Source organism: Aythya ferina (genome assembly GCF_964211825.1).
Source record: "Aythya ferina genome assembly, chromosome: 7".
Classification (NCBI taxonomy): Eukaryota; Metazoa; Chordata; class Aves; order Anseriformes; family Anatidae; genus Aythya; species Aythya ferina.
Window position 1 is genome coordinate 21,022,409 of NC_140302.1, and position 27,096 is coordinate 21,049,504.

Consider the following 27,096-nt stretch of genomic DNA (forward strand, 5'->3'; position numbering starts at 1 on the left):
TTAGGTCTTAAAAGAAAGGCTTTTAGTTGTTCATAGTATTGAAAATTAAATATTACAGCCTCCATAGAACAAGGACGAGAGTTCAAAGCCCTTCTGCCTCTCTACACGAATTTGTTTCTGTTTCACCCACCTCTCAATGCCCATGGAAGAAATGGCAAGAGAATATGGAATTGAAGTAAACTAACACTTTCACACAGATAATTTTTCTACAAGTCATTATGATGTTGAAATCAGCACTTACTGCACCAGAACTACAGCTACTAATAATCTGTGTAGCCAATGGCTTGAATCAGGAAGCTGCACTTCTGTTTATTTTAATTTGAAACTTTAATTTCAATATCATATTAACCTTATTTATTTATTTATTTATTTTACATTTAATTCCTACTTTAGTTAGAGTGGAACTTACTAGCTTATATTTAAACATAAAGCGTAAATAACAAATTTAACAAGAACTGATTTCATAAACATGTAACAAAGAGAACTTTATTTTCCCCATATTTTTATTTTATGTTTAAATTCTGCTTTGTGTATCTAAGTGAAAGGTTGATTTCCCTAGCTCATTCTTTATTTGAACTGAAAGTTAAAAGCAGGTTTCAAAGTATCTTAATTAAGAAAAATAATTTCTGGAAGAAAGTGTTTAAACTGCAGTAGGTCGAGAGACAACATACATGGACAAAGTGGAACCGTCTTGGCATAATGTACTGTGCCACTGTCCAGAAGGAACCAAAGCCAGATGTGAATAATTCTATTAGAAATCATTCTTTCAGGAAATAATTATTATTTATTTTAAATGAGGGTTACAATTGCATGTTAATGAAATAAATGCATTTAAAACAGGAAGAGGGTAGTTCCTTCTCAGGCAGTCACTTATTAGATTTTTTGTGTAAGTAGCTGAAATAGGCTGGAGACTTCTGAACATACGGATGTTTTACATCTCTTCACTTCTGAACAGTATGGCTCTGATATTCAGTTTGAAGTTATTTTAACAGTTACCTGGTTTAAAGCTGACCTATATGTCTATATGGGCTGCAATTTCACTAAGGCAACACTCAATCAGGTGACATCATAAACTTTGCATTTAGCATTCTTGTTGGTGAATAGTACGGAATATACTGGGTCTTCAAAGTGAAAATCTGGGGTTTTTGAACACTGAGCTCTTTAATGGAGCACAATCAAGTAAACATCTAGGCAAAATAGTAGGACTAAACCAAAATGAAATTTCAAAATGTGGAATTACTTACAAACATCTTCTGGTCATAATGTTAAAGCCTTAAATGAACACAACCTTAAAAGAAGTGGTCCTATGAACAATAATAAATAACCCTTATTTTGGAAAGGACATGACGCTGCCCTAGCGTGCAGAATATAATGTTCTGAGCTCTGATAACAGATATGTCCCGGTGCTATTCCTGGCACCACAGATCAAAATTGTAATCGTAACTGTGGATTTTTAAAGCTCTATGTGTAAGATGAAAGGGATTTACCCTTATCACTAGAGGAAGTAATTACATCATGAGGGAAAATATAACTATACAGAGAGTTCCCAAGCCTTTGAGTAGCAGATACTTAGCATAATTCCAGGCGGAAAAGGTTTTGACTTGTAAGACGATAAATAAAAGAAAAGAGGTTAAAGTCGACCATGTTTCTATAATGAGCACTGATAAAAAAAGAAATTAAACATGAAAAATGTGAAATATACAGACTGAGATAGAAAATGAGACCTACTGGTACCGGCTTCTGTCCTTCAAGGAGTTTTTTCTTGAATTGCTTCCTTCACTAAAATTATCTTCACCCTCTTCAGATTCCAAACTGCGATTACAGCTCCGAATAGTTTGGAATATATTGTTTGCTGTTGATTCTTTTTCTGGATTATTTAAACCATCTTGGCCTACTCGTTGCAAGAAATTATCTTGTCCGCTGTAATCTGAAACAAACTAAAGATGTCTAAAAGGTTAGTATTGTAACAATAGAAACACTAGAACACTGTCATCTACACTGGAGGATTTTTACTTACAAGACTTAATAATATTTAGTATTTATTTCCCAGTAGCTTCTAATCCCAAACAGACCAAATCACTGCATAAATCAAGTTTCAAAAATTTAAGTTTTTTGTTTGTTTGTTTGTTTGTTTAAAAAAAAGTTTCAGTAATTCTCTGTAGACTTTTTAAAAGCCTAGGCTTTAATCTTTTTATGTAACAGGGACTTGTTTTTTTACAAAACAAAGAGAAAAAACTCAGAGGAACTGCTTTGTTTCATAAAGGAAAAACTGAATCCACTGAGCTTCTGAATTCTGTTTTCAAGGAACTGAAAACCTTCCAATTCCCAATAAGCTATGCAAAGGTCAGGACATTTAACAGAAAATAGATGCACCTTTAAGTATTTACATACTTATTTTACCTTAGTATAAACGTTACCCTTTGGTACAGATAGTATTTTCTCAGTACCCCATATCAAACAATATATAACCAAATTTATATTGCTACAGTTACTATGAGAATGAAATAGGTCCATGTAACTGAACTATGGATAACAGTGGTTTAGGGAACTGTAATTAGATGATGATCTCATAAAAAATAATAAATAATATCAAATAATGCACTGGATGGCTATGAACATAACCTCTTAGAATATCAATCTGACTTACCTCTAACGTTTCTTCCTGGGAATTGTACCGTGGACAAAGTCTGATGAGGCTTGAAGCTCCATCCAAAATTTCACAAAGCTCTTTTAAAAATACACCACAGAAAGGAACTACTTTGCAGCCTGGAATATTGAGCGCCCGGTTGATCACTTTCTTGTACTCTGATGATGACTCGTGTTGTGCCATAGCATCTTTCAGACTTCGCATAGTTTCAATATCAGACTGGTCCATAAATTGCCACATTTTTAAAACTTTTCTGGATCTATTGCAAAAAGAGATCACAACTACTACTAAAAAAATACACTAAAGTTCAATACTTGCAGCATACATATAATAGTGGAAATTATTATCATTACTCAGAAATTACTTAATCATACTAATCTCATTATTTTTAATGAAAATTCTGGTTAGTATGCTGCTTCTATCCTTTGAATTATCAAACACCAGAACTAACAAGGAGAAACAAGCAGTCTGATCTACATAAGACTGGCATAATGTTTGGGATTTTAATAAAAGCTCAGGTACACAAGAGGAAGACAAGCAGGCTTTCTAAGCTTTACATTTTGTCATTGCCTTAAAGTTATATGGGCCTAGGATGAAATAAGAAAAGATTAAAGAAATGGCATGAAGACAAACCAGATGGTTTATTACAAATTCCTTTAGCTGCATTATGAGTGAACAATCCATAAAGTGAACAAAAGTAAATATATATATTTAAAATATTTTATATTGACTTCTTTCCATTTCACTCAAAATCTGCTATGGAAATAAATGTCAAGATCATTTTCCAACTCTCAGGCACCAATGCAGTGCTGCAGACGAATCTTTGATTTCAAACAGAAATGGCTCCTGGTGCCCCCTGAGTAGGACCTCTAGCACCGAGGTCCTACTGAGCCCCTTCTGAGCTGCCTGTCTGTGTGAAGGCATGGCCATCCCTGCCCCCAGACTTTCTACAAAGGTTTGTAGAAACACTAACAGCTGAATGTCCTTAACCCTGTTTTATGTCCTACTCCTGGAAACACTTCAAATCATGTACCAGCCTTGCTCTTTGGTTTCCCTTTTGCTGTGCAGATGCATTACAGATAAAATTAAGCCCTTAGTTTGTTTTGCGTTTTCCCTCACAACTTACATGGCTAGGAGACTGTGGATGCATTCTGCTGAAGACTCCCTGCCTCTATGAGTTTTTCAAATGTGTTTTATATACCAAGAATGTAAATAAATAGCTCAATAGAATCCTTACTAAACCACAAAGACCGACAATACAAACACATTAAAGCTTTGTTACACAAACATGAAATACAAGGAGGGTCAGAGCTAAGAGATGGGAAATCTGATCTTAACTCTTCAGTCTAATTTGCTGCTGAGTGAACTGCACACCCGAGCAAAGGCAGCGCCTTTCAGCCCACCTGGCCCCATACAAGCCCACAGCTCTGTGGGAAGGCTACCGACATGTCTTTAACCCCATACTCTGTCTTTCTCCTGGAGACACGGCAGGTCTGCCTATTTAGGAACATTGCAGCACGAGACCCCAGCATCAGTCAGTGTAAATAAACTTGGAGAGTTTAAAAAAAAAAAAAAAAAAAAAAACACAAAAAAACATAACTTTTAGCTGTTTTGGGGGGTATTTTGGTAGTTTATTATTTATTTATTTATTATTTGTTTCATTTTACAATTTAAGACTGACTGTTCTAGAACATTATCATGATTATCTTTGACTTGTGTTCTGGAAACTCCAACCCCAAGTTACATTCATTTTAGTCAATGTTAGGCAAACCATAACTTTTTTCCCCATCTTCCTTCTACATTAAAAAAAAAAATCTGTTTAAAAAAAATGTATGCTTTTAAACATATCATATTTAACATTTACCAGAAAAAACTGATGGTGTCTCCAAAACATTTTGAAAAGAATGCCTTTTAGCATTTTTTTTTTAAAGGGATTATTAATAAAGTCACAGGGTGAGATGATGTAATTTACCAACAGATTTCTGTTTAGTTCATTGTTCTTCAGAGACATCTGCTTAACAGAAGTTGCAGTGTAATCTATCACTGAAAAGCCATTTTAAAAAAAGAGTTGCCAGTACCTTAGCCCTGCCAAAAACTCCATTACAGCATTGTAGTTGCCCATATTCCAGCAGCATTTTGCCACATGTACTAAATATGAGAAGACTTCTCGTTTCTCCTCCATAGAACCTGCAGTCAGGATCAGCCAGGTAACCCATGAGCTCACCTTGTAAAATAAAATGGACAGTACAGTCAGCCAGAGCAATGTTACTTGGAACATTTCTGCACATCTGACAGATAACATCTTTTTTTCTTGTTTTTCCTTCTGCAAGCACGGTATCCAAGAAAAGACTATGCATGCACTTATGGCCATATCTCACATGCATTACAAACACACCTGACACACAGACAAACTGTTCCACAGTTACATCATTAATTATTCTGATAATAGTTGTTAAAACAAACAAACAAACAAAAAACACAAACTACTATATAGTAATATCAGATATTCTGAATACGCATTCAGGTCACCAAAGAAAATGGACAGCTTAAGCTAGTGATGATTTCTAAAGCTGTCAGAGAGATCTATAATGTAAATTGCTATTAACACAGCTTACAAATCTCAGCCTCACCCTTGTTCTTACAACACGAAGAGTGAGGGTTGATATACTGTGGTTTTTATTTTTATGCACTAAATGCTTAAAATAATTAATGCTACCTATTTGTAAAATTATAAATTAACTTTCCTAAGTGTGACCATTCTACTAGCTTCTGATTGATGATTAACTAAATTAAGAATTAATTTAGTACAAGATTCTGTTTGTATTAAGAAAAAAAAAAAGTTAAACTTTCCTTTTACCAGTGTGCAGATTTTCTTTCCAGTTTATGTTCCCACAACATCCATAAAAAGTAGCTATATTTCACATGGCAACCTAATTCAAATCATCTATTCCTTTTTACAATATAATTCCCCAGGGCTTCATTTTTGTCATTGTGTAAACACTTAAAAAGCAATAAATGTGATTTGTTTACTGACATTGAGTTCCAGTCTTTGGTCCTGAAGGACTCAAGTGTTTACAGGCAATAGTGAGGAGAGGCTTATAAAAACTGGAAAATGCTAGCTTACCCCTCACGGGGTATAGGCTGTTTTATTTAAAAAAAAAAAAAAAAAAAAAAAAAAGTGTAAGAAATAAAATGAAAATGCATTTATAAGAAAAGAGAACCACTGAAAGTATATAGATAGGACTTCCATTTATGCAAGTCTATACAGACACGGAGTTTGAGTCTCACTCCTGTGGGAGAACAGCCAAAGAATATGAAAAATACAAGTTGCTAGTTAATCTTCCTGACACCCAAACCAATTGAGAACAACAAATGAGGAATGTGCAAATGAGAAAACAAGCTCCAGCTCCAATATATGCAACAGATACGGCTATAAAAAGGAATCAAATTGAATTCCTAAAGAAATGAGGTTATAAAATCCTTCTGTCTCACCCTGAGGAGTGCGTACCATAGGGATAGGGACCCTCTAACGGGACATGAGGATCAGGGGACAATGGACCCGTTCAGTAATAGTGTTCTACCTGTTCTAATCCTCACCAAACAAAGTGGTTATAGAACGTAGGAGCTGGGAAAAACATGCTTTTTGTCTAGCAATAATCAAACAATAAGAGGTTAGCTCTTCAGTAGCTCTTTCAGTAATTACTCTATATTTTTATAATTAACATCTGACAATAGAAAAGACTTAGTAGAAGCAGATACCCAGTACAGAACTTTCAACAAAGGTGGAACAAATAACAGAGATGGATGTTGTACAAGTATGCTCAAGGAGCTTTCCTAATCACAGCCTTTATGCAGACTGTCGCTCTAGAGGCCACAACACAAAAAATAAAAATACAGCTATGAATACTGGCTGCCCTATACAAGATAAATTAAATCACTGCACCAGGTCTGAATGAGAACTTGAATTTGGCTGATTTTTTTTCTGAAGTGCTCTACTGGTTATTCCTAAAATACAAAAACTAAATCAGCTAAGTACATACCTGAAGAGGATCAGGGTATGAAAAAATACAAAAAAACAGAACTGTATGACACAAGGGTCAGACAAGGGCACATACAGAATAAACTGATACTAAGTAAATGCATTAAAAAATCAGAAATTGTGAAACAAACCAGTTAAATCTGTGATTCAAGGTTGTCATAGATTTGTTTGTGTATGCTGGAACAAAATTACATATTGGTTTTGGATATTATTCTCGCTTTCCAGAAATGGCTCTGTTAGAGAATACAAATGCTAAACATGCAACAGAAACACACACAGAAAAAACAATAACATTTGTTTGGTATGAAATACCAAGTGTGGTAATGACAGTTTGATTAATCTGTGTTTAATTATTTTAAATAATAATATATTTTTAATCAGATCTGTTTTAATCTAAGGTAATAAAGATGCAATGGTCAGGGGAGAACAGTATCAAAACTGATAAATGTCTAAAAAGGTTTTTGAATTTAGACTCCTCACTAAGAAGCAACATTGAATCTAGGACAGTTACTTGTTGAAATTTTATTTAATAGAGAGTTTAGGGCTGCTATACACAGTTATGATGATCTCTTACAAACACTCTGTAAAACAAACACAAAATGATAAAGGTCAGCATGAGCAAGCCTTTGCAGCCTCAAGATGGCATATGTATACTTAGGAGCAAACTATGGGTGCAAAAGGCAGTAGTCTCCCATGAAGTTTATGCTCGCTCCTTCTGCAGGACAAGAATAGACTTACAGGAAGAGCAGAAAACATTTAGAAAATCTTTCACTAAACAAGAAGGAAAAACAAAGTGTCTGAATATCTAAACTACAAAACATAATGGGTAAAGGAAGATATAAAGCTCTGGGCAGATTCAAGAGACGGAACTAAGTGTCTAAAGACACCACACCACTGACAAACACTGAACATGCCTGCTTTAGAACCTGCAGCATTTCCAAATTTTCTGGAGATGATGAGCAGACTGTGAGGTTTCAGTCAGAGGCAGATAAGAGAAAATTTCATTCATATTGTTTTATATGTTGCTGAATTTAGGAATGAAATAAAATTGTCCTTGTATGTATGCTACAGGCTGCTTTTAATTTTTATATGGCTTTTATGTCATATTAGTAGTCAGGAGTATAAATTGAATTTTCTGGTAGTTCTGAATAGCATCGTCTCACCATAAAAATTTTCATCAAATTATTCAGAGACTTTTAGTTGATTAATTTCAATGCAACATATAACACCTGCAAAGGGGGATTTTTTTTTCTCAAAAAGCTCAATAGCCTAGTACTCCAAAATGGATTTCTTGGGAGGTTTCATCACTGAAATGAGAACAGAGACCACTAAAAGGCAACAGCACTGTCACAGAGGAGGCAGCAGAGGAAAGGAGCTGTGAACAAAGGCCATTTCATTTAATTCAGCGATGATTTTGCTGATCACTGTGGCTAGTATCTGCAACAGCTTTCCTACCCTGTGCTTTTCAAGTTGAGGACAGCTGGAAAAGGAACAGAGTTCAGTCAGGTAACAGAGCTGAGGAAGTATTACTCCCAAATTAAATGTTGCCCTGGAGCCCATCTAGGAAGCAAGCACAGAATTAACAAGCAGAACTATCAGTTATCCATTTAAAATGCCACAGGGGACATTTATCATAGAAATTTTGAAGGTGGGAAATCTGCTTGAATCAGAAGGCTTTAAAGGGGCCGAAAATTGAAGCTGAACTTTAGCTGACTGAGGTCACTTCCCAGCTCTGAATGCCCTGAAGATTTTATTCTGCCCAGGCAGATTGAACTGATGGATCCAAAAACTTTATCCTGAAGATCAATATTCTGAAGCTCTTAAATAAATGCATACTGAAATAGCTTATGTTTGGCATTAATTTGAGGTGATTATTCATAATGGCCATAGCTAAAATGAACCACATGCAATCAACACTGGAATGCAGGTAAGTTGAAAGAACTGTGATCTTCAGGAAACATTATGCATGACAGCTGAAAAGAAACTTAAGTGTATTAACTAAAACATACACACACTAAACAATACTCAGTAAATATACTCTTGAAGTTGTTATTTACTGATAAATCTGTGAGCTGTCCAGAGAACATGTTCAAAGGTATGCCTCCATAGGAATCACTGACATTGTCAAACAGCTGTATGTTGCCACTGGATCCTCAAAGTACCATAATTATATGCATATAATGCATTTTTGCTGCCTCAGATGCACAAAGCTTCCTCTCCATGGATGGTATTCAAGAACTTTTTACAAAGGCATGGAGTGGTAGGACAACGAGTATGACTTTAAACCAAAAGAGGGGATATCAGACATAAGGAAGAAATTCTTCACAATGAGGGTGGTGAGCCACTGGAACATGCTGCTCAGAGAAGCTGTGGGTGCCCCATCCTTGAAGGTGTTCAAAGCTAGGCTGGATGGGGGATTGAGCAACCTGGTCTAGTGAGAGGTGTCCATGCCCACAGCAGGCAGGGTGGAACTAGGTAGTCTTTAAGGTCCTTTCCAACCCAAACCATTCTGTGCTTCTACAATTCTATGAACTAACAAGCTCTTCAAGATCTTCCTTCAAATTAAGGTTCAGAAGTGTCATTCCTCAGATGCTGCATATGTTCACCTGAGCTAACTGCATCTCACATAACAGAAGAGCAGAGAAGAGCCCTGTATGGAAATTAACTGAAAGTTGTAATGAAAACCCTGTTTTTCCACTTTGGCACAGACTGTGTTTTGCAGTGGACTTCTTCTCTATCACTAAAGCCAAGTGTGATCTCTGCTTCCAAGAGAGGGTTTCCAGCATGAGGAACAATAGGAAACTTCTTTCTGGCCAGAAGCAGACACTGACTTTTGGACACTTAAGCTAGCTGGATACAGAACTGGCATCTCTTCTTCTAGCAGTTCCTTCCTGGGTCACTTTCAGAGCCACCTGCTGCATCACACATGAGGAGCACCTCACCAAAGGATGAAATCCCATCAGGCAGCCAGCTAGTTATCAGGCTGCAGCTACAGCAGCACTAACACTTTGCAGCTGCTGTGATGCCTGAACAGACTGTCTCTGGGACCAGAGGCAGCACGCCCCAGGCAAAAGAGCATTCAGTAGCAGCCTTGCCAAAAAATCAAAATATATTGCAAGTATTCCTCAGAATCAGCAGTAACACTTTTTGGACCAAGTTTTTGTGTTAGATATCCCATTAACATCAGATCACAATCTACATATCGATATTTTTAAGATGATTTCCTTAGTTTATTTTTTTCACACTCTACTTATATAGTTCTGTTTACGTAACTCATTTTAAACTCCCCTTAGAACAGAAATCATCACAGCAAGCCTATAATTAGATTTCCGCTGCACTGCTGATGAGTCTGAAAAGTATGAGAAAATGTATCCTGGCTTCATTACTATAATCCACATGATAGCAAGACACAAGAAAAGTCATAAATTGAAACACGATCCACTCAAGTTGATAATAACATCCGTCTTCCCATTCAGATAGATAAAAACAAGTGTCTTTCAGGGTTACTGCAATATTGATAGTAAAAAAAATAATAATAAAAATTGTATCAAATAGATACTTAGTGAAGATTTAAGTATTTTCTAGTCATCTAATGCAGATAAGCACTCAAACATTATGCCAAATTTCAATTTTTAACGAAGCTTCATTAGGAGATTTTCAGAAGTACAAAAGCCTCTTTTAAATTTGAGTCTGAGCACAACAGTATCTGCACCAGACAACTGGGCAATGCAAACTGAAGCTGATGAATTATCTCAGGCACAGTAACGCTTATCGATCTATACAATTCCAGGTGTTTTTTGTTTTGTTTTGTTTGTTTTTAATTACACTACCCCAGCTATTACGTTTCCAAGGCTTTTTCAGCAATTCCCATGCTACATACTTCAGAGGGTAATGCTACATGGAAGAAATGATGTCTTCTATTTTTATTTTACATTTTTAGAAACTTCATAATACTTTGGAGATGCAACTTTCATAGGTGAACTTAGCTAATGCAGCTGTATACCTGAAGTTTAACATTTATCATTGGTATCAAGTTAAAAAAGATTACAGTACATACCTCCTCTAGCACCAAACGTGTTAAAATAAGCCATGAACTTCTATCTAGAATAAACTTTCAACTACTGCCTACCAAAGCAAGAAAGATAGCAATTTTAATAGTGACTAACTGAGGAGTTTCATGAGGGACTTCTCTGTATGGAAGTCTCCGAATACAAAACAAGAAGTTGATTTTTCAGTTATCCAAAAGGTAAGCATGACAATCTGTAACCCATTTAGCCAAGCTAAGCTGTTTGTAATGATTTTGTTTGACAAACCATGAAATAAAAGTAAAACCTGAAGAACATGAAAAATCCATGTAAAACAATAACCTTCATCAAATATTAAGCAGAATTTATGGTAAGAGGAAGAAACATACATTATCTTGTTTAATAGTATAATTCTTATTATATCAGTGTACCCTGATTTCTTCCTCTTAAAAACAAAACAAAACAAAACAAAACAAAACATAATTCACCTCTCACAATATTAAAAAACATTCTTTCCAGAAACTAAAATTATTGTTAAGGGAAGTTATTCTTAAAACTATACGTAGCAGATTCATGTTTATGAGACTTTTAAAAACTCTCTCAGTATGCAGCATTAGCACTGATCAGCTGGCACCCATGAGTTCTTTTGTACTGCAAAATGCACAAACCCATCGGTGCATACTGATGATTGTAAGGGTCCAAGAATTGAACACAACATTGTCTTATGTTAAACAGGCTTCACTAAAGCTTCTTTATCAAGTTTTTGGGCTTTCAGTATAATATGCAACATAACTTTCAGATGCATTCTTAAAATCTGGGTATTTTAAATTGCACATCTTATGAACAGATGGTTCACTTTACATGCTTGAGTGAAATTATATAACCTTACAAAGAACATTTACCATTTTAAATCTGATTAAACACTATTCCAAACAAGGACTGGAAACAGTTTGATATTCGTACAAACACAATCTTTTAAAAAGTATTATGCAAACCCATTTAGGCAGTGCAAAAAAATGCTGAACTAAGAGACAGAGCGCAATATTTATTTACATTCCATAATTTCAGTAAAATGATATGTCTCTGTTTTGCGAGTAGGGGGTTTAAATTTTGTCTTGAATGACAATGAAGAAAACTTACAAATTTAACCCATTAAAATAAAACTACAGTTATAATTTATTTTGCCAAATAGCCAGAGTTGTTAACTTTACTGAATCCAGGAACAGCTTAGTAAATGCTGAAATCACATCCATAGCAGTGCTGCTCTGGAGTAGTTCAGACATTTTAACCTTCTTCTTTGGCATCTTAATCTTTCAAAAAATCACCTTATGTATTGAACTTCTTATTTTGTATTCTCATTGAACTTCTTATTTTGTATTCTATATATTTGTATAGCTAGACTAAGCTCTGTCTGAATGATCTTTCAATCTGGTACAACTTTCAGCCTAAAATGTCACAATTGCTTCATACGAATATCTCAGCATGGAATATTAAATGCTTCATTCTAATTTTTTATTGCTTTCTTTTACTTGAAGCTGTGGCCAGAAAGGTCAAGTTAACAAAACAGCCTCTTTCCATGTTTGTATAAAGCAATGCTTGAAATTATTTAAAATATTAGCAAACATATACTTTCAACATATAAATTGAAATTGTTTGCTTTGGTAGAGAGAGACAGGCTGGGAGTAAAAACCATAAATGTGCAAGGGACTGGGAGGGCAAGGATATGGAAAAAATAAAAATATAAAAGGAGGTGCCCAGGAAGAGTGTGGAATATGATAAAGGTAATATACCTTTATCATATTCCACATATAAATATGTGGAATACGTATAAAATACACAACAGAGAATACATGGTAGTGCACAGGAATCAAAAAAAAGAGATGGAAGAAAAAAGTATGTTGTTACAATTTTCAGGGTCCTAAAACCTACTTAGCTATCATTCTCCTAATCTTTTCCTAGCTACCAAGGCTCTGCTAACTCTATAGAATCTTGTTGATAGTTTTGTCCCATAGTATTTATATATATATATATATATACACACACATACACAATAAAACTAAACTTTTGGTAATCATTAAAAAAATAAATAAATTGATAAATCACTAAGTATCAACTCATATTATAACATCTTTAAAAAAAAAAAAACAACATTATTCCTTGAAAGCTCCCTGAAAGATCTAGAGATGAACAATTGATGCACCCAGATCCATAGTCTTTCTCCCTCACATAATTTTTCAGCCATTTTCATATCCATTCAGGCACTCAGAATGGCACCCCCCTTTCCTTCTTATAGTCTGGAATAGTCTCTTCAGTCATCTCTAATTCTTTTTAAAAAGCATATTTGTGTTTACTGAAATAACCCGCTTTTTAATGCAAGGCACAGATAAATGAGAACATGGCTCTCTATCAAAGCAGAAAAGTATATGACTATTATTGTTACATGTACAGTCTTAGAAAATCAAAAAGCCTCAAAATACCATAGTTTTGTAAAGCTAGACTACTGTATTTCAGTCTCCTCCTTCCACGATAGCTGCTAATTCACAATCAGCTCTTAATTATGCTTAATGACAGAAAAGACTATGTCTTTAGCTTGATCCACTGCCTTGCTCTTACAAAATATATTGCTCTATAATCAATTCCATATTATTAGAAACCAATGAAATATCTGCTGTGCCCAGCTGATGAGTACACATTATGCCCAAGTCTCCATTATCACATACTTACAGTTTTAATGAAACTTTTTGTATGAGCTTTATTTAGTTGGTGATACTACATATAATATATAGCCACAAATTTTCATGAAAATAAAATAATAAATAGCAAAATACCTTCTTAATTATCTGTGTATACATGGCACAAGCTATAATTCAGCTTTAAATTCTGCTAGCATGGTAAAAATAATAAAAAAAATAATCCCAGAAACTAAATCATTTCACAATATTTGAAGTATCTACAGGTAGATTTGCCTCTTCTACTCTTCTAAATCTGAAATAAATACTGAATCAAAGTTACGTGCTATAAACTGGTATAAACTAGTATAAACTATAAACTAGTAACAGACTCAAATTTTTTTCTCATATACATCTGGTTTAGCAATATATTTATTATTACTTATATAAGGATACTATGCATCCTTAAAATACACAGAAAAAAATTCCTCTACCAGAAAAAGATTAGGGAAGTGTTAATCCCCTACTGCAACACTTCCAAGTTTGGAGCTATATACTTTTTAAAAACACAGGAAAAGTCCATCATTTCAAAGAAGGCTTCCCTTACTGCCTTATGGTAATAAAAACAGAATTGGAAGAAATTTAGAATATTCTACCAAGTTTATTTTGTAAACACTTGTTAGGCAGCCATTGTTGAAAATTTGAACTGAATGCATTCACTGTATCTGAAGCAGTGTTTCTTCAAATGGTTATAAAGAAGTAATAGAAGTACTGATATTAACAAAAGAAGTACTGATACTAACAGGTGGGGAAGTAGATAATCCATAGGAGTAGTAGGTATAACTTTCTCTCATGGTATAGTAGGTATAATTTTCTCTCATGTTTTCCTAAATCCAACAAAATTTACAAAATTTCTTCCTTGTTATTCAGTGTTTGATGCCACATTATTGTATTACCCCAACAAAGCAACTGATTGGATCTGTTCTTCACATGTGTATTAGCACCTTGTTAATTAAGAACACCAGGATGCTTTTCTTCCTAAGCAGAAAAAACTATTTATTTGCTCTGTTAACTCTGAAATATGCTTATTGCAGATGCATTAGGAGCATGGTCTCATTTCCCTTAGTTCTTTTCTGCCCCTCATTAAATAACTCATAATTATTTTAAAGTAATCTGGATTCATTCTGCAATGTAGCATGTAATCATAGTGATTCCATAATATTTTTCATTGGCATCTCTTATCCTTCTGTGATTATCCATCTTTTTTTTTTTTTTTTTCCAAGTCTAGTGCATCCATTCCACATGTTGAAAAGTTCTCTCATTCTTTCATTATTTTTTAATTTCATTTTTTCAACTATTTCTTAAACAATAATAACCAGCTTTTCTATAGCAGCATCACAGAAATCATTTAAACTTCAGAAGCAATCTCCACCATGACTATCATCTTCCTATGCCACCTCTAGGGAAGTCTATGTAAGTACACATCTATATACCTAAAGATTGGAATTTTTTAGTGACAGGACCGGATGTTATATGAACTTCAATTTGTATGAAAGCTCCATCAGAGACAGTAAATCCTGCAGACAAACTACAACTTTAACAGATTACAAGAATTTTATTTCCCTCTGAATTTCTGTACAAACTTGAGAGCTGGAACAGCCCCAAAATTTTAGAATACAGATGAAATGTATTCAGAAAATATATTTGTCTTTGAAAGTGATTCCATTTTAGTTTACTTCACAGAGCATTCACAACTGACCTTTCACCCAACATATTTTTGAAACAAGTCCTTGAGTGTTCAAGCTCCTTGTGGCAGCTACCTCGATTAACACATAGGAAATAAACTGATGCTTGAAAACCCACGACAAGATAAAACAGGGGGAAATATATTATGTCTGAATACTGTCCAGTAACTATGCCAGATCTGAGCCATTACCATGCTCTCTTAAACAAAGGCAGTTTCTGTTTTCTAGACTCAAAAGTACAGGATTTGCCAGTTGCACGTTTGTGCTACTATTCATGTAGTGTTTGACAGTAGCTTTAATCTGTGCTATCCATCTTCAGTGTCTCTACACTACTTACTGCTACATTTTTTTTCCCTATCATTCTTGACAGCAAACATCTTCTCCTGTATAAGTCCTTTTTCCATGCCTTTTAGACTCTATTGAAGTCTAAATACTGTAATCAGTGTTAAAAAACAAACCAAACCAACCAACCAAACAAACAAAAAAGAGCCAGGAATACAATAAGAATAAAGAATAAAGAATAAAGAATAAAGAATAAAGAATACATTACATCTAGAAAACAGTTTTGTGACAGCAAAAATATTTAAAGTAGAAGGGAACCATGTGATGTTTCCCAGCACCTACAGCTTGACCACACACTCTAGTCAATGGCAGTTTTCAACTTCACTGAAGAGCAGGGTTTATGATGTTACTGGAATTTGAGTAGCAAATAGTAAAATTTACATTTCTAAGACCAGAATTTTTCCCTACTTTTCACCAAAGCTCACTTTTTAATGATATTTCAATAATTTTAAATTAATATTCATTATTTTAATTAATAATTCATTTCATAACAGTACTCCAGTGCTCGTTCAAAGCTTCCATAAAAATGTCAGCATTTATTCTATTAAATAAAAGTGAAGTTCCTCTGTATCACAAAACAGCAATTATTGATTGTTGTTTTGAACAAGTGTTACAAAAAAGTGTTCCTCGTTAATATATATCAGAAAAAATGACTAAAAAGCATATTGCTATATGAAAAATCTTCTATATACTAGAATTGCTCATTTAAAAGAACAATGCCATGAAATTATTTTTTCCCATTATGTATCAGAAGCCTGTCATGTTAAAATCCATCCTGGCTCCCACATTATAAATACACCACAGCATTTCTATAGGCAATGCCAAAAAAATCAGCAGGCACTCGCTGACTTTTGCCAACAAAAGCATGACTCTTTGCACAGGAATTTTCTTGCCATTTATAAACAAAGACATTTTGGAAGTTCACGCCTGTGATTCGCTGTGGCAACTGATACACTCCACCATAAGATAAAGTAGATTGCAAAAATAATCCACTGCACTGAATATTATATGATCAATGCACCAGATATTCAGGAATTAATTAAAATTATATGAAAAATTATCCTGTAGCATTAATAGACAAAAAATGCAAGACTACAAAATTGCAAAGTCACAAACCTCTAACACTAAAAGATAATGTAGAATATTTTACCATGTAACAACTTTGAAGTTAAACTTCACTTTGACATGGAATAATCTCAGTCAATTCTGACGAGACTTCTTCACCACTTATTTGCCCTTCCATCTTGTTGACTGTTTCAGTGGCAGAACACATGAAGGTCAGTCTCATCTGTACAGAAGAGTTCCAACCAGCTACTCTGGCACCATGCCTCACCACGGCACACAGGAGCTTGAGCACTTCACCTTTTTCCCACTGACCTCCCTACAGTGATTGCCGTGAGAGAAATACCACAGGGACCTGAGCTGGATCAGAAGCTTGATTTCCTCTCCAGCTATGCACCAGACACGGTATTTTCTAAAATACAATAACTAGAGCTAACTTTTCTAGGCTCTGTCTAAAGACTGAATATTGCAGTTGCAATTTTTATTTATGTTCCTATAATAGAATTATGTGAGAGAAGCCAACATATTTACAGTATTTTAGTTCCTGTATCTCAGTATCACGCAAGAAGCAGGAACACTTTGAAGTATGCTATATATTCAGTCTCTGATTCTTATTTGCCCAAGAAGCAGGAAGTTCACTGGGGGTTAATACATACTCTGCTCCATCTACTTAATTTTGTGCTGTCTTCTTGATGCTTGCATAATTTTCATCTTTTATTAAAGCATAAGAATGCACTGGATGACAAACTAAAAAAGCAGAAGTCAAGACTATCTTTATTTCATTCCACTTCTATGATTTTTAAAACGGTCAATATTGCATGTGGTTCACACACACACAAACAAAAGAAACTGTTCCATTTTTCTGTAGCTGAAACCTGAGGTTTTATTCATCAGGCTTTTTGTTGTTGTTGTTGTTTGGTTTGGGTTTGTTTTATTTTGTTTGTTTGTTTTTCTATTAAACTCATCAGGAGACCACCTTATGAAGAATAATTAAAAATTTTAGTAAACAGTTCAGGATTTGGCTCATGGAAATCTGTCATGCCAAACAATAATTCTTGTATAATAACATTCAAGACACATATAGTGGTAACATAAATAAATAAATAGTGCAGGTTAGTGTAGTTATATTATATAGAACACAGAAACTTCTAGTTTATAATACTTCTGTGCTGACTCCTATGATCATGCTTAGTCTACAAAAGCCAAAAACAAATAAATAAAACTCCAGCTCCTGAACAAAATAATAAACTGACTGAAAGTATACCCAACACTATCAGTATAAATAAAAAGAAATACAAGGCTGTATTTTTTTTTCTTCCTGTTTACTTTGCAACATGCAAGAAAAACTTAGATTGCAGTTTTCCAAATTAACTGAGCGAATCAGTCACATAACTCCTATCAAATTCAGTGGAAGTTATTTGGCTAAGCTCCCTGGTCATCTTCATTTACACTTTAAAAAACTGTCTTTACAGGTGAACTCTTCTCTGAGGGATATAAAAAAATAACCAACCCACAGGTAACAACCTCTATGAAAAGTAATTCAAAAATTTGGTCTTACCTCATTAAATCTTGTCACAAGATCTTCTACAGCATTATGTTCACCATTTGGGGAAGAAAGTATAGTAGCAGATATGGAAGCTTTAATACATGGAAGCTTGCTTTGACATTCAGCATTACCCAAATCCCTGGTTAAAAAGCAGAGGTAGTCAATGGGTAAGACTTTTCGGTAGAGCTCCTGTTCCTGCTCAGTCAGAATGCTGGCAACCTCCTCTGGGAACTGAATGAGGTGCTGCAGGTCTACCAGCTCTTTGCTGATACCAGCCACGTTGGAGGGAAGGACATTGGAGCCGGCCATAGATGTACACGTTTGGCGTTCTAAAACAAAACAAATAAAAATTTTATTATGTTTCTCTTCCTTTAACTTGGACTGTGCTGTGCAAATTAAGACATCGTGTTCCTTTTGTTCTTGTAAACCATTCATTCATTTACTCAGCCATACAGTAATTTATAATTACTTTATATTTAAACAACCTAACACATTCTTTTAATTGGGGTCTTTCCATATACATCTAAAAAGCTACACCTGGTATTAGCTAGACAGCTGGCAACTGGGGCTTCTGAGATTGTCAAGCTACCTGCCAAAATGTGCTTGCTTCTTGACTTATCCAAACACCTGATTCCATCATCTGCAGTCTTGCCAAAACTCCAAATAAAAGGATTGTCTTGGCAGGGTATGGCTCTCTTTCAACTCCATATTAGAGTCAGCAGTACAGAGGGATTTGAGGCCTTGACTGGGGCAGCAGGACTCTCTTGGCACAATAAATAATATTAATGTATAATAATATAGCACAACCCATGTTGTTACTGTGTTGCTTCATACTCCTCTTGCTATAAGACACAACTCATCTGAACTCACTGCATTGCAAAACTAAATGTCTGAAGTTACAAAACATTTTTCATTCCTCTGGGAAAATGCATATATTTCAGAGTATGTATGTTTTATCCAATATTACAAATGATTCATGGAAGTTTTTAATATCCTAGCAGCAATGTCCCTTGAAAAATAAAACTTTTCCTAAGAAGGAAGAAGCCAAGCTTTGTAAGACCATGTAGAAAGCCTGAAATATCAACACAATGATTCCAAAATATGAGTCTTCCGACTAGGTAAGTTTAGAATGGGTACTCTGAACAATAATTATTCAAGAGTTACTTAAATATATAAACAATCATAGTAGTATATTCTGTACTCATCTTCCTTCCCAGGAAAAGCAGTTTATTTTTCTGTGTTGCTTCATAAAATAGCTTTATAAGTTTTGTTTTGCACACATAATGAATTATACACTCCAGAACTACTTTTTTTTTTTACCTTGTTCTTTTATATATCAATAAACTCTCATTTTATACAGGGTGCAAATCTCCTTTCTGTTCTCTAAACAAAAAAGTTCATAATGACTGATTACAATTCATTCTCTTATAACAAACAAAATATTCTACAAGATGTTTCCCTTGTTACATCCATTTTACACAAACTCTATTATGAACCAGTGGGAAGTTAAAAAGAAAGAAAATTGTCTTTTCTTAAAATAGTCCACTAAAAGTCAAAAGATAAATTATAGCAGACCTAAATAAAGCCTTCAGGCTAACAAAACCAGTTGAGAAACTTTCAAGTACTGAAAAGCTTCTGAAAGAGCCAAGGAGTCGTCGTTTTTGTGACTAGACCGGCAAGGAAAAAAGTCATGGACTTCATTTGCATAAGCAATATTGTGGTCAAATAGTGGGGAACAGGTGCAACTTCATTTCTTTCATCCATAATTCACATCCTAGCATGTTTTGATTGTTGATACACATAACTCTCCTGAGTCTGATATTTTGCCTGTCCCTGTTACATTTTTCTGCACTGTCACAGAAAATCCAGGATTCTCATTCAGCTTCACCACTCCCCCATCCATAACTTACACCCTGCACAAAAGTCTCCTCCTACTTTTTCTTGCTCTCCCTCTATTTGCCTGTAGTAATCTAGCCATTTTTTCTGGACTACACTACTACTTTGTCTCTTTCTCCCATCTATGACTTTTATCATTTTTCATGCCAGCAACTGATTTGCATTGCTGTCTGCTTGTTTCTACTGTGAAACTCCCTATCCATTCTCATTCAAGAGTCCTCAAGCTTTGTGTTGGCATTTTATATTCTCCAGTAAACAATCTTGTTGTGCTTCAAAGATGAGGTTCTTGGATTAACTCACAGAATAGAACCGCTTTCAGGCCAAAATCATTCCATTAGAGTTAAGGCAGGATACAATCCTCAATAAAATTTGCTGCAGCAGCAGCAAGTTGTATTATTCTTTGTGCACTGCCACATCAAGTTAATACTACAGCTAGCAGAAGAAAATGGGAAGGACCCTGAGTGTTCATTTGCAAGTTGTCTAATGCTGCAATTGATAGCTTTGTTTATCCTTTTTATAAACAACCGAAGCACATAATCTTTTAAATAGCAAGCACTGCTGTCATTAATCAAAACAAGATAACCTAGCATTAAAAAAGGGCTCGTGGGTTGACTTAATAAACTGGGGAGAAGTGCCTCATATTCTCTATGAAAAGAATAAATTATTTAAGAATGGGGGAAAAATGCAGAATGTCTGCTTCTGAGGTATTATTCAGCATAGGCACATCACAAACTCTTGAAAAAACACTGTCTCAAGTATCGTTCTTTTTTTTTATTATAAGAATCTTTTTATAAGATTTTACTAAGGAGTTCTATCAACAAATTAGCTTCAGACTAAGTCAACTTTTATTATTAGGAAACCTAGAATTTCCATACATCCTGTATGTGTACAGGCTCTATAAAAGCTATGGTGAATAAACAGATTTCAAGATGGAAATACGTAAAAACCGTGTGCACATAAAACTTTTTGTATGCAAAAATTTCAAGAGTCTTGAAGACTTGATTTTTGCTGGCATTTTATCTTTATTGAACTCTATTATGTTTGTGTTTGATATACTAGCAAGAGATTGATTTGGGATTTTTTTAAATATGAAAAGCTGGGAGTTCATTTTGACAAAAAAAATGCACAGAAACTTTCATAAATAAAATGTAAAAAGTTGTGCTAGAAGGTTAGTGTTAATTATCTGCAATCCTTCCAGTTATTTTTCCACATTTGTATGTTCTACTAAACACGACAGTTATGTGACATATGTGACACTACCTAACAGTAAAAGCAAAATTATCTATTTACCATATTATTTGTTAAAATTAAAAGTTAAAATTAAAAGTTAAAATTAAAGTTAAAATTAAAAGGTGCTTGTTTGTTAAATTTTATTTCATCATGCACCCAGATGATTTATTAATACACAACATGTTATAAATCTTGGGCTGCTGCCATAAGTTTTCCCTAAGCAGAAATTCAGTACTGGCTTTGAGCAAATAAGTGAATTTTCAGAAATACAGAAGGAAAATAAATACAGCACTGACTGTGATCACACCAATGTCAAAAGTGCTGATCCTGCTCAAAATTACAGTTGTCAACCCTGCAGTTTGTACTTTGATAAAATCACACCATTTTCCATGTGAGTTCTGACCATGTAAGGACAGTGGTAAAGAATTGCTTTCATCCAAACTTGAACACCACAGCTCTTAAATCTGATACTTGTAGGATTGCACTGTGCATCACTACAGTGAGAGTATACCCGTGAGAGTATAAAGACATATTAAAAGGTAACGTGTACTACAGTGGTAAACATCGACATCATAAAAATATATATTTGTATCAGTATTATGCAATATGCGTCTCTTAATTGAAGCCTTTTTAACTAACAATGCTATAGAAATCACCCAAACTGTTCCTGTGCTTTATGAGAACATGCAGTATGTTTATGATGAAAAAATAAAAGCAGACCACAGAAAAACTGAAGAGCCAAAGGTGAATGACTGTCAATATAGATAATATTGAAACATTCTGTTCAAAACAGAGCAAAAATACAATTAAAAACTCTCCCAAAGCAGAATACCCTTAAATATGTAGCACATGACAGTTTAATTGAACTTTAGATACAGATAAGTAAGCTTCAGATACAGATCAGCGTAACCGGGACAGTGTTACTTTGGTGTCCCTCAGCTGCAATGTATCACAGTACCATAACAACCAAACCAACAAGCTTTTATTAATTTCCTGTTCTTCTTCTGTATAATTAAAAACATATCTCTATCTTTTAATGAACATGAATTCCCCGTTATCAAAATCGAATGCAAACAACCCACTCCGATATCAAAGAGCCCGATATTAAACTCAGTGGGAAGCTTGCCACAGAGCAGGATCAACTGTAAATTTAATTTCACTGTAGAAGTAACTGAAATCAATAGATCCCATTTCTTCAAATTTACATATGAGTCATGTAATCAAATAATTGAAAACCTACATGCTCTCTCTCCATATCCCTAAATCTAGCAATATGAGTTACCTCTTAAAACTGCACATCATCATGCAATTTAAATCATTAGCAGGGGAGCTCTGTAACTACAGGACACTCATGTTAAATAAAACCGTTGTTCAGTATGACCTGAGCATCAGTAAACAGAAGATAATACTCTGAGCAAAGGGAGATTCCCAGATGACTATTTGAAGAAGAGAAATGAATTTAGCTAGGGTCAGCAGAGAAAATAATCTTTTATTAGGACAAGTAATATCACAGGCATACTCCGGATGCACAAGATCTTCTTCAGGTTTGGAACAGTAAGAACAAACTTCATAGCTAGCTTGACAATACCTACTATGAGTCTAATTTTATCATGGTAATAACAACGTAATTGGAAAAGGTGATTTCCAGTGCAGCAGTGGTGAGGTCACAACAGGTGAAAAGAGCATTAGTTTCCACCAAAAAAAAAAAAAAGGGGGAAAAAGAAAAAGATGGATATCAGCTATAGAAAATATTTTCTTAGAAGTTTTTGAAAACCAGACTGAACCGTGCTCTCTTCCTAAATCTTTTGCAGTTGCAGCATCAGTCAAACAAAACCCCAGAAAAAAAAAAAAAAAAAGAAGGAGTATTGGTAGAGATATAATCTGCCTGTATCTATTCTGACTGAAAACACATTTAAGTTGACTAAACAAATGGCTTATAAGCACAGGTGAGACACGTATAGGCCTGGGAAAGAATAACTTTTTTTTTCCCACAAAAGGTATGCATAAATACTCTCACAGGGCAAACAAAACCCATGCACAGAGAAACATTAATTCAAATTTTAAAGTTGATTACAGAAAATCAATATGAAGGCTTTACTGATATATTAACTTTAAATTAACAGGTACATAGCAATTCTTACACTTTTCAAAAGTTTCTACTGACAAGCATGAACTTGAAAATCCATTTAAATTTGTGGTTGGATTCAGAAGATCTTGGCTTTAACCTATATATATATATATGTATATGCACAGCAATTCAATATATAGAAGGAATTTAAAGTGAATTATCCCGATCAGCTCACTTCACCTGAGCCTGCCATGCCTGCCTCCAACATCCAAAGGGGACAGCAACAAGGCGCCTTGTGTAATTATATCTACACTGCTGCTCAGGTATTTGGCAGTGTATCCCAGAGATTTTACCACTCCACAAGCTTGAGTCATTGACAGAAATACTTTGCATTGTACCAAAGAAGAATTTGGCTGTTTGTCTCTGAATTTCCATATTCTGTCAACACATTTAACCAACCATTTCCGGCTCCACATGGCTGGTCCTGGTTACAGCTGATAGAAACAATCCCAGGCCTATCCATAACAAATGGATGAGTTGGTATTTGCTTCAGGCTGTATTTGCACTGGAGGGAGGAAAAAAAAAAGGGGGGGGGGGGGGAACATAGGTAACGGCATTTTAACAGTATTTTTGACTCTGCAAAAGCAGTAGCAGTTCCCAGAGCAGAAGTCCTGTTTTGTTCTGATTTCCTAATTCCTTCCCAGTTTAAGGCAACTAGTGAAATGCTGGGACTGCATCTTCCAGAAGACACATAGGGATGACTAACAATGCCTCCAAAATATCTACATAAGAATCAGTGTGATACTGTGGCTTAACCCAAACAGCAAACATTTCTACTGTGCCTGAAATAATAGGCTCTGAAGGCAGTGACTTAAAAAATGAACCCAGGGCTACCAGTGAGGTAAACGGATACCTCAGCTACAAAGGGCACTTGGTCTTATGCAAGGTTTGGCTGAACACAAAGGCTTGTTCACAGATGTTAAGGAGAGATGAATCAGCACAGTGTGTATTGCCAGAAGTCTGAGGAGACCCACCATCTACATGTTCAGTCAAAAAGCAGCCTTACTGCTCTACATGTTTGGCAATGGGCCACCCAAGCCCTGCTATTTCAGGGGACCTTTACCTCTTGCTGTAGCTCATGAAACTATATCCTGATTTCAAAACACCTGCCAGAAGAAGGTTTGATTACAATTTTGGTAGATAAGCAGTGAGTGTGTGTTCAGCTAGTTGAAAATTCAATCCAAAAAGCTGTTTGACAAAACATGGCACACTGTACCTCACACTGCAACAGCAGACTCAAGGTTTTATTGTTTCAGAGGCAACTACAATCATGAAGGCTGGATTAATTCATAAAGGTATTTTTGAGTCCTGCTCTCTCCCTTATTCTCATCTCAGATATACCACTGTATTCTAAATTCTTTCTTTCTTTCTTTCTTTTTTTTGGCCTTAGTCTCCTGATACTCATTTCTTTGGCAGTCCAGGTATTCATACCACACACAACCAAGACTGCCATCCACTGCACAGAACAGGTCACGCTCAAGCACACCATTGATACGCTTGAGTGACTTGCTCAGTCCAGCTATGATATAACATCCTATAAAAAACAGAGCACACTATACTGCTTTTTGCCCACAGAAATCAATCAATAAAATCCCCTTTTAAAATTCTGTGCCATGACAGTCTACAGGTCAATACACATTTATTTCATTTCAACTTAAAAACAATTCTAGCCACCTTGCCAGATGACATCCCTAAAGTAGCAAAGATTTCAGATTTCTCTACTTTGAAATAACATTAAATCAACATTTTTAGAGGTGTTTTAAGGACCAGAGGAAGGATAAGAGAATTCAGTTTCCTCATTAAGAGTAGAATTTTAACTTTATTTCAGGCTAGTGAACCCAGCATTAGACGTGTCCAACTTAAACAAAATTTTTCAAGCCACTTGTGGATTTACATCTGTTTATAAAAGAAGCTTACATCTTGACAGCATGTCAGGCAATGGGAATGGACAGGAAGCCTCACAAACAACTGATTGAAGTCTGAGTTCTTACTCTATGAAAAATTCTCAAAGACAGAAGACGAACAAGACACTCAACAAGATGGTCAACTAAGGGACAGGGCCTTGCCAACAGGTTCAGCTGGTGCTTAACTTTCTCATTGCTCCATCACAGTATTAACAGAAAAGAGCAGGAAGTCAAATATTCCTGTTTCAAAGAGGTATTTTTCTTCAATACATTAATTGGAATTCAGAAGCCACGCTGTCTGGGGCATTATTCGAGTGCTAGTAACAACATAAATCTATATCAATCTCAGCGTCATGGGTTACAAGAACAAGCAGTGTATACAAATACAAAGTTCATATTTAGCTGAACATTAATGTCAATAAATAAAACCCTGCAAATTTCACTTGATACAATAAAAATGAAATACGATATCTATGTTGAAGGATGTTATGCACACAAAAATCTGAAATCTAGTTTGGATGAACAATTGTGGACAGACAGTTGTGGGATGGAAGAGGAACTTGTGGAGTTTTTTTGGTTGGTTGGTTGCTTGGTTGGTTGCTTGTTTTTTTTAGCTTCCACAAGATATTAAAGCTAAAAGCATTTCTTTGCACTGACTATTCCTAACAAAATAATTTTATTGGGCATAATATCTGAATTCTAATTATACTGATGTTTCATCCACCATAACAACAGTAAAGATGAACATATATACCTACTTAACTATGTCTATGACAATGGCTTTATTGTCACTTTCTCTCCAGGCTACTTAGAAGAACCATCTCTACTTCCAGTGCTAACCTCACCTCCTATGTCTTTGAATTTTAAGATCTCATTGTGAATCAGAAATGGTGGATGGGTTGAAGCAATTGTGCCCATTCAGTTGAACTCTTTCTACAGGTTAGATTTCTAGATTTATACAGAAATCTAATCTTCTGGTAAACTGAGATAAGACTGCAGTGTCAGATTTGCACAACAATAAGTATCTGTCCCACTGTTCAATTTTGCTGCCTCAAATCACGTAGTAATAGCTGTTACTTTGAAGACTCTCTCCAGCAAATTAGGGTGCTCCATGCTCAGATTATGGCTGCTCTGAGTGGAAAGAAATCATAGGTACACTGCCAGACTTCTTGTTGAACTATTTCAGGTTTTTCATTATTTCCTGCAGTGAAATCTCATTTAATGAACCCTCTCCTCTGCCAATCCCCTGGAGATCTTTTGAGTGATATTCTGCTTTCACATGCATTTCACAAAACTTTCTGCTAAAAGCTGGCACATTAGTAGTCCATCAGAATCTTGACTTGGGCTTCTGGCAATCTAGCAACACACTAGCAGAACAGTTGTGTATGCAGCATCTGTATTCATGTTTTCAAGAGCTTTAAAAGTACTGGATATAAATACATTGTACTACATGGAATGTTAAGTTCAAATGCTAAATAAACGTATATATAAATTATTAGTTAAGTTCCAGCATCTACCAAAGAAACAGTCAGAAAGGACAATTTATGAGTTGACTTTGGAAGAAAAGTGTTCTAGAAAAAGAACTGTACAATTCCCATTGCAAAATGAACAAGTTTATGCCTGAGTTAAAGCAGAATCCATGCTTTAACATTAGTCCACAAAAATTGATACAAAATACTTCCAAAATCAAAGAAGAGTTTCTGTGCACTGACAGAACAAAATTAAAATAAAACACACACAGCTCTGAGTTAACCCTGCAATGGAGAAATACCGAGTGGTTAAAGGCAGCACCAGAACTTCAGATCAGGTTTCATATTCATATACTTTGTTCAAGAAGGATGAAAATTAAATTTATTTTATTTT

At 35.0% G+C, this 27,096-nt stretch overlaps 1 protein-coding gene across 7 annotated transcripts in view; it reads right to left on the reverse strand.

The window, feature by feature from the left end:
• Positions 1–27,096, reverse strand: part of PLCE1 (phospholipase C epsilon 1) — a 156,860-nt gene that overhangs the window by 38,894 nt on the left and 90,870 nt on the right. For all 7 annotated transcript variants that reach the window (XM_084524890.1, XM_084524889.1, XM_084524888.1 and 4 more), the window contains 4 exons: positions 18,088–18,404; positions 4,726–4,871; positions 2,648–2,906; positions 1,729–1,937 (listed from right to left, as the gene is read on the reverse strand). In XM_084524890.1, the coding sequence (XP_084381016.1) occupies positions 1,729–1,937; positions 2,648–2,906; positions 4,726–4,871; positions 18,088–18,404 (931 nt within the window). The remainder of the gene's footprint in view (positions 1–1,728; positions 1,938–2,647; positions 2,907–4,725; positions 4,872–18,087; positions 18,405–27,096) is intronic.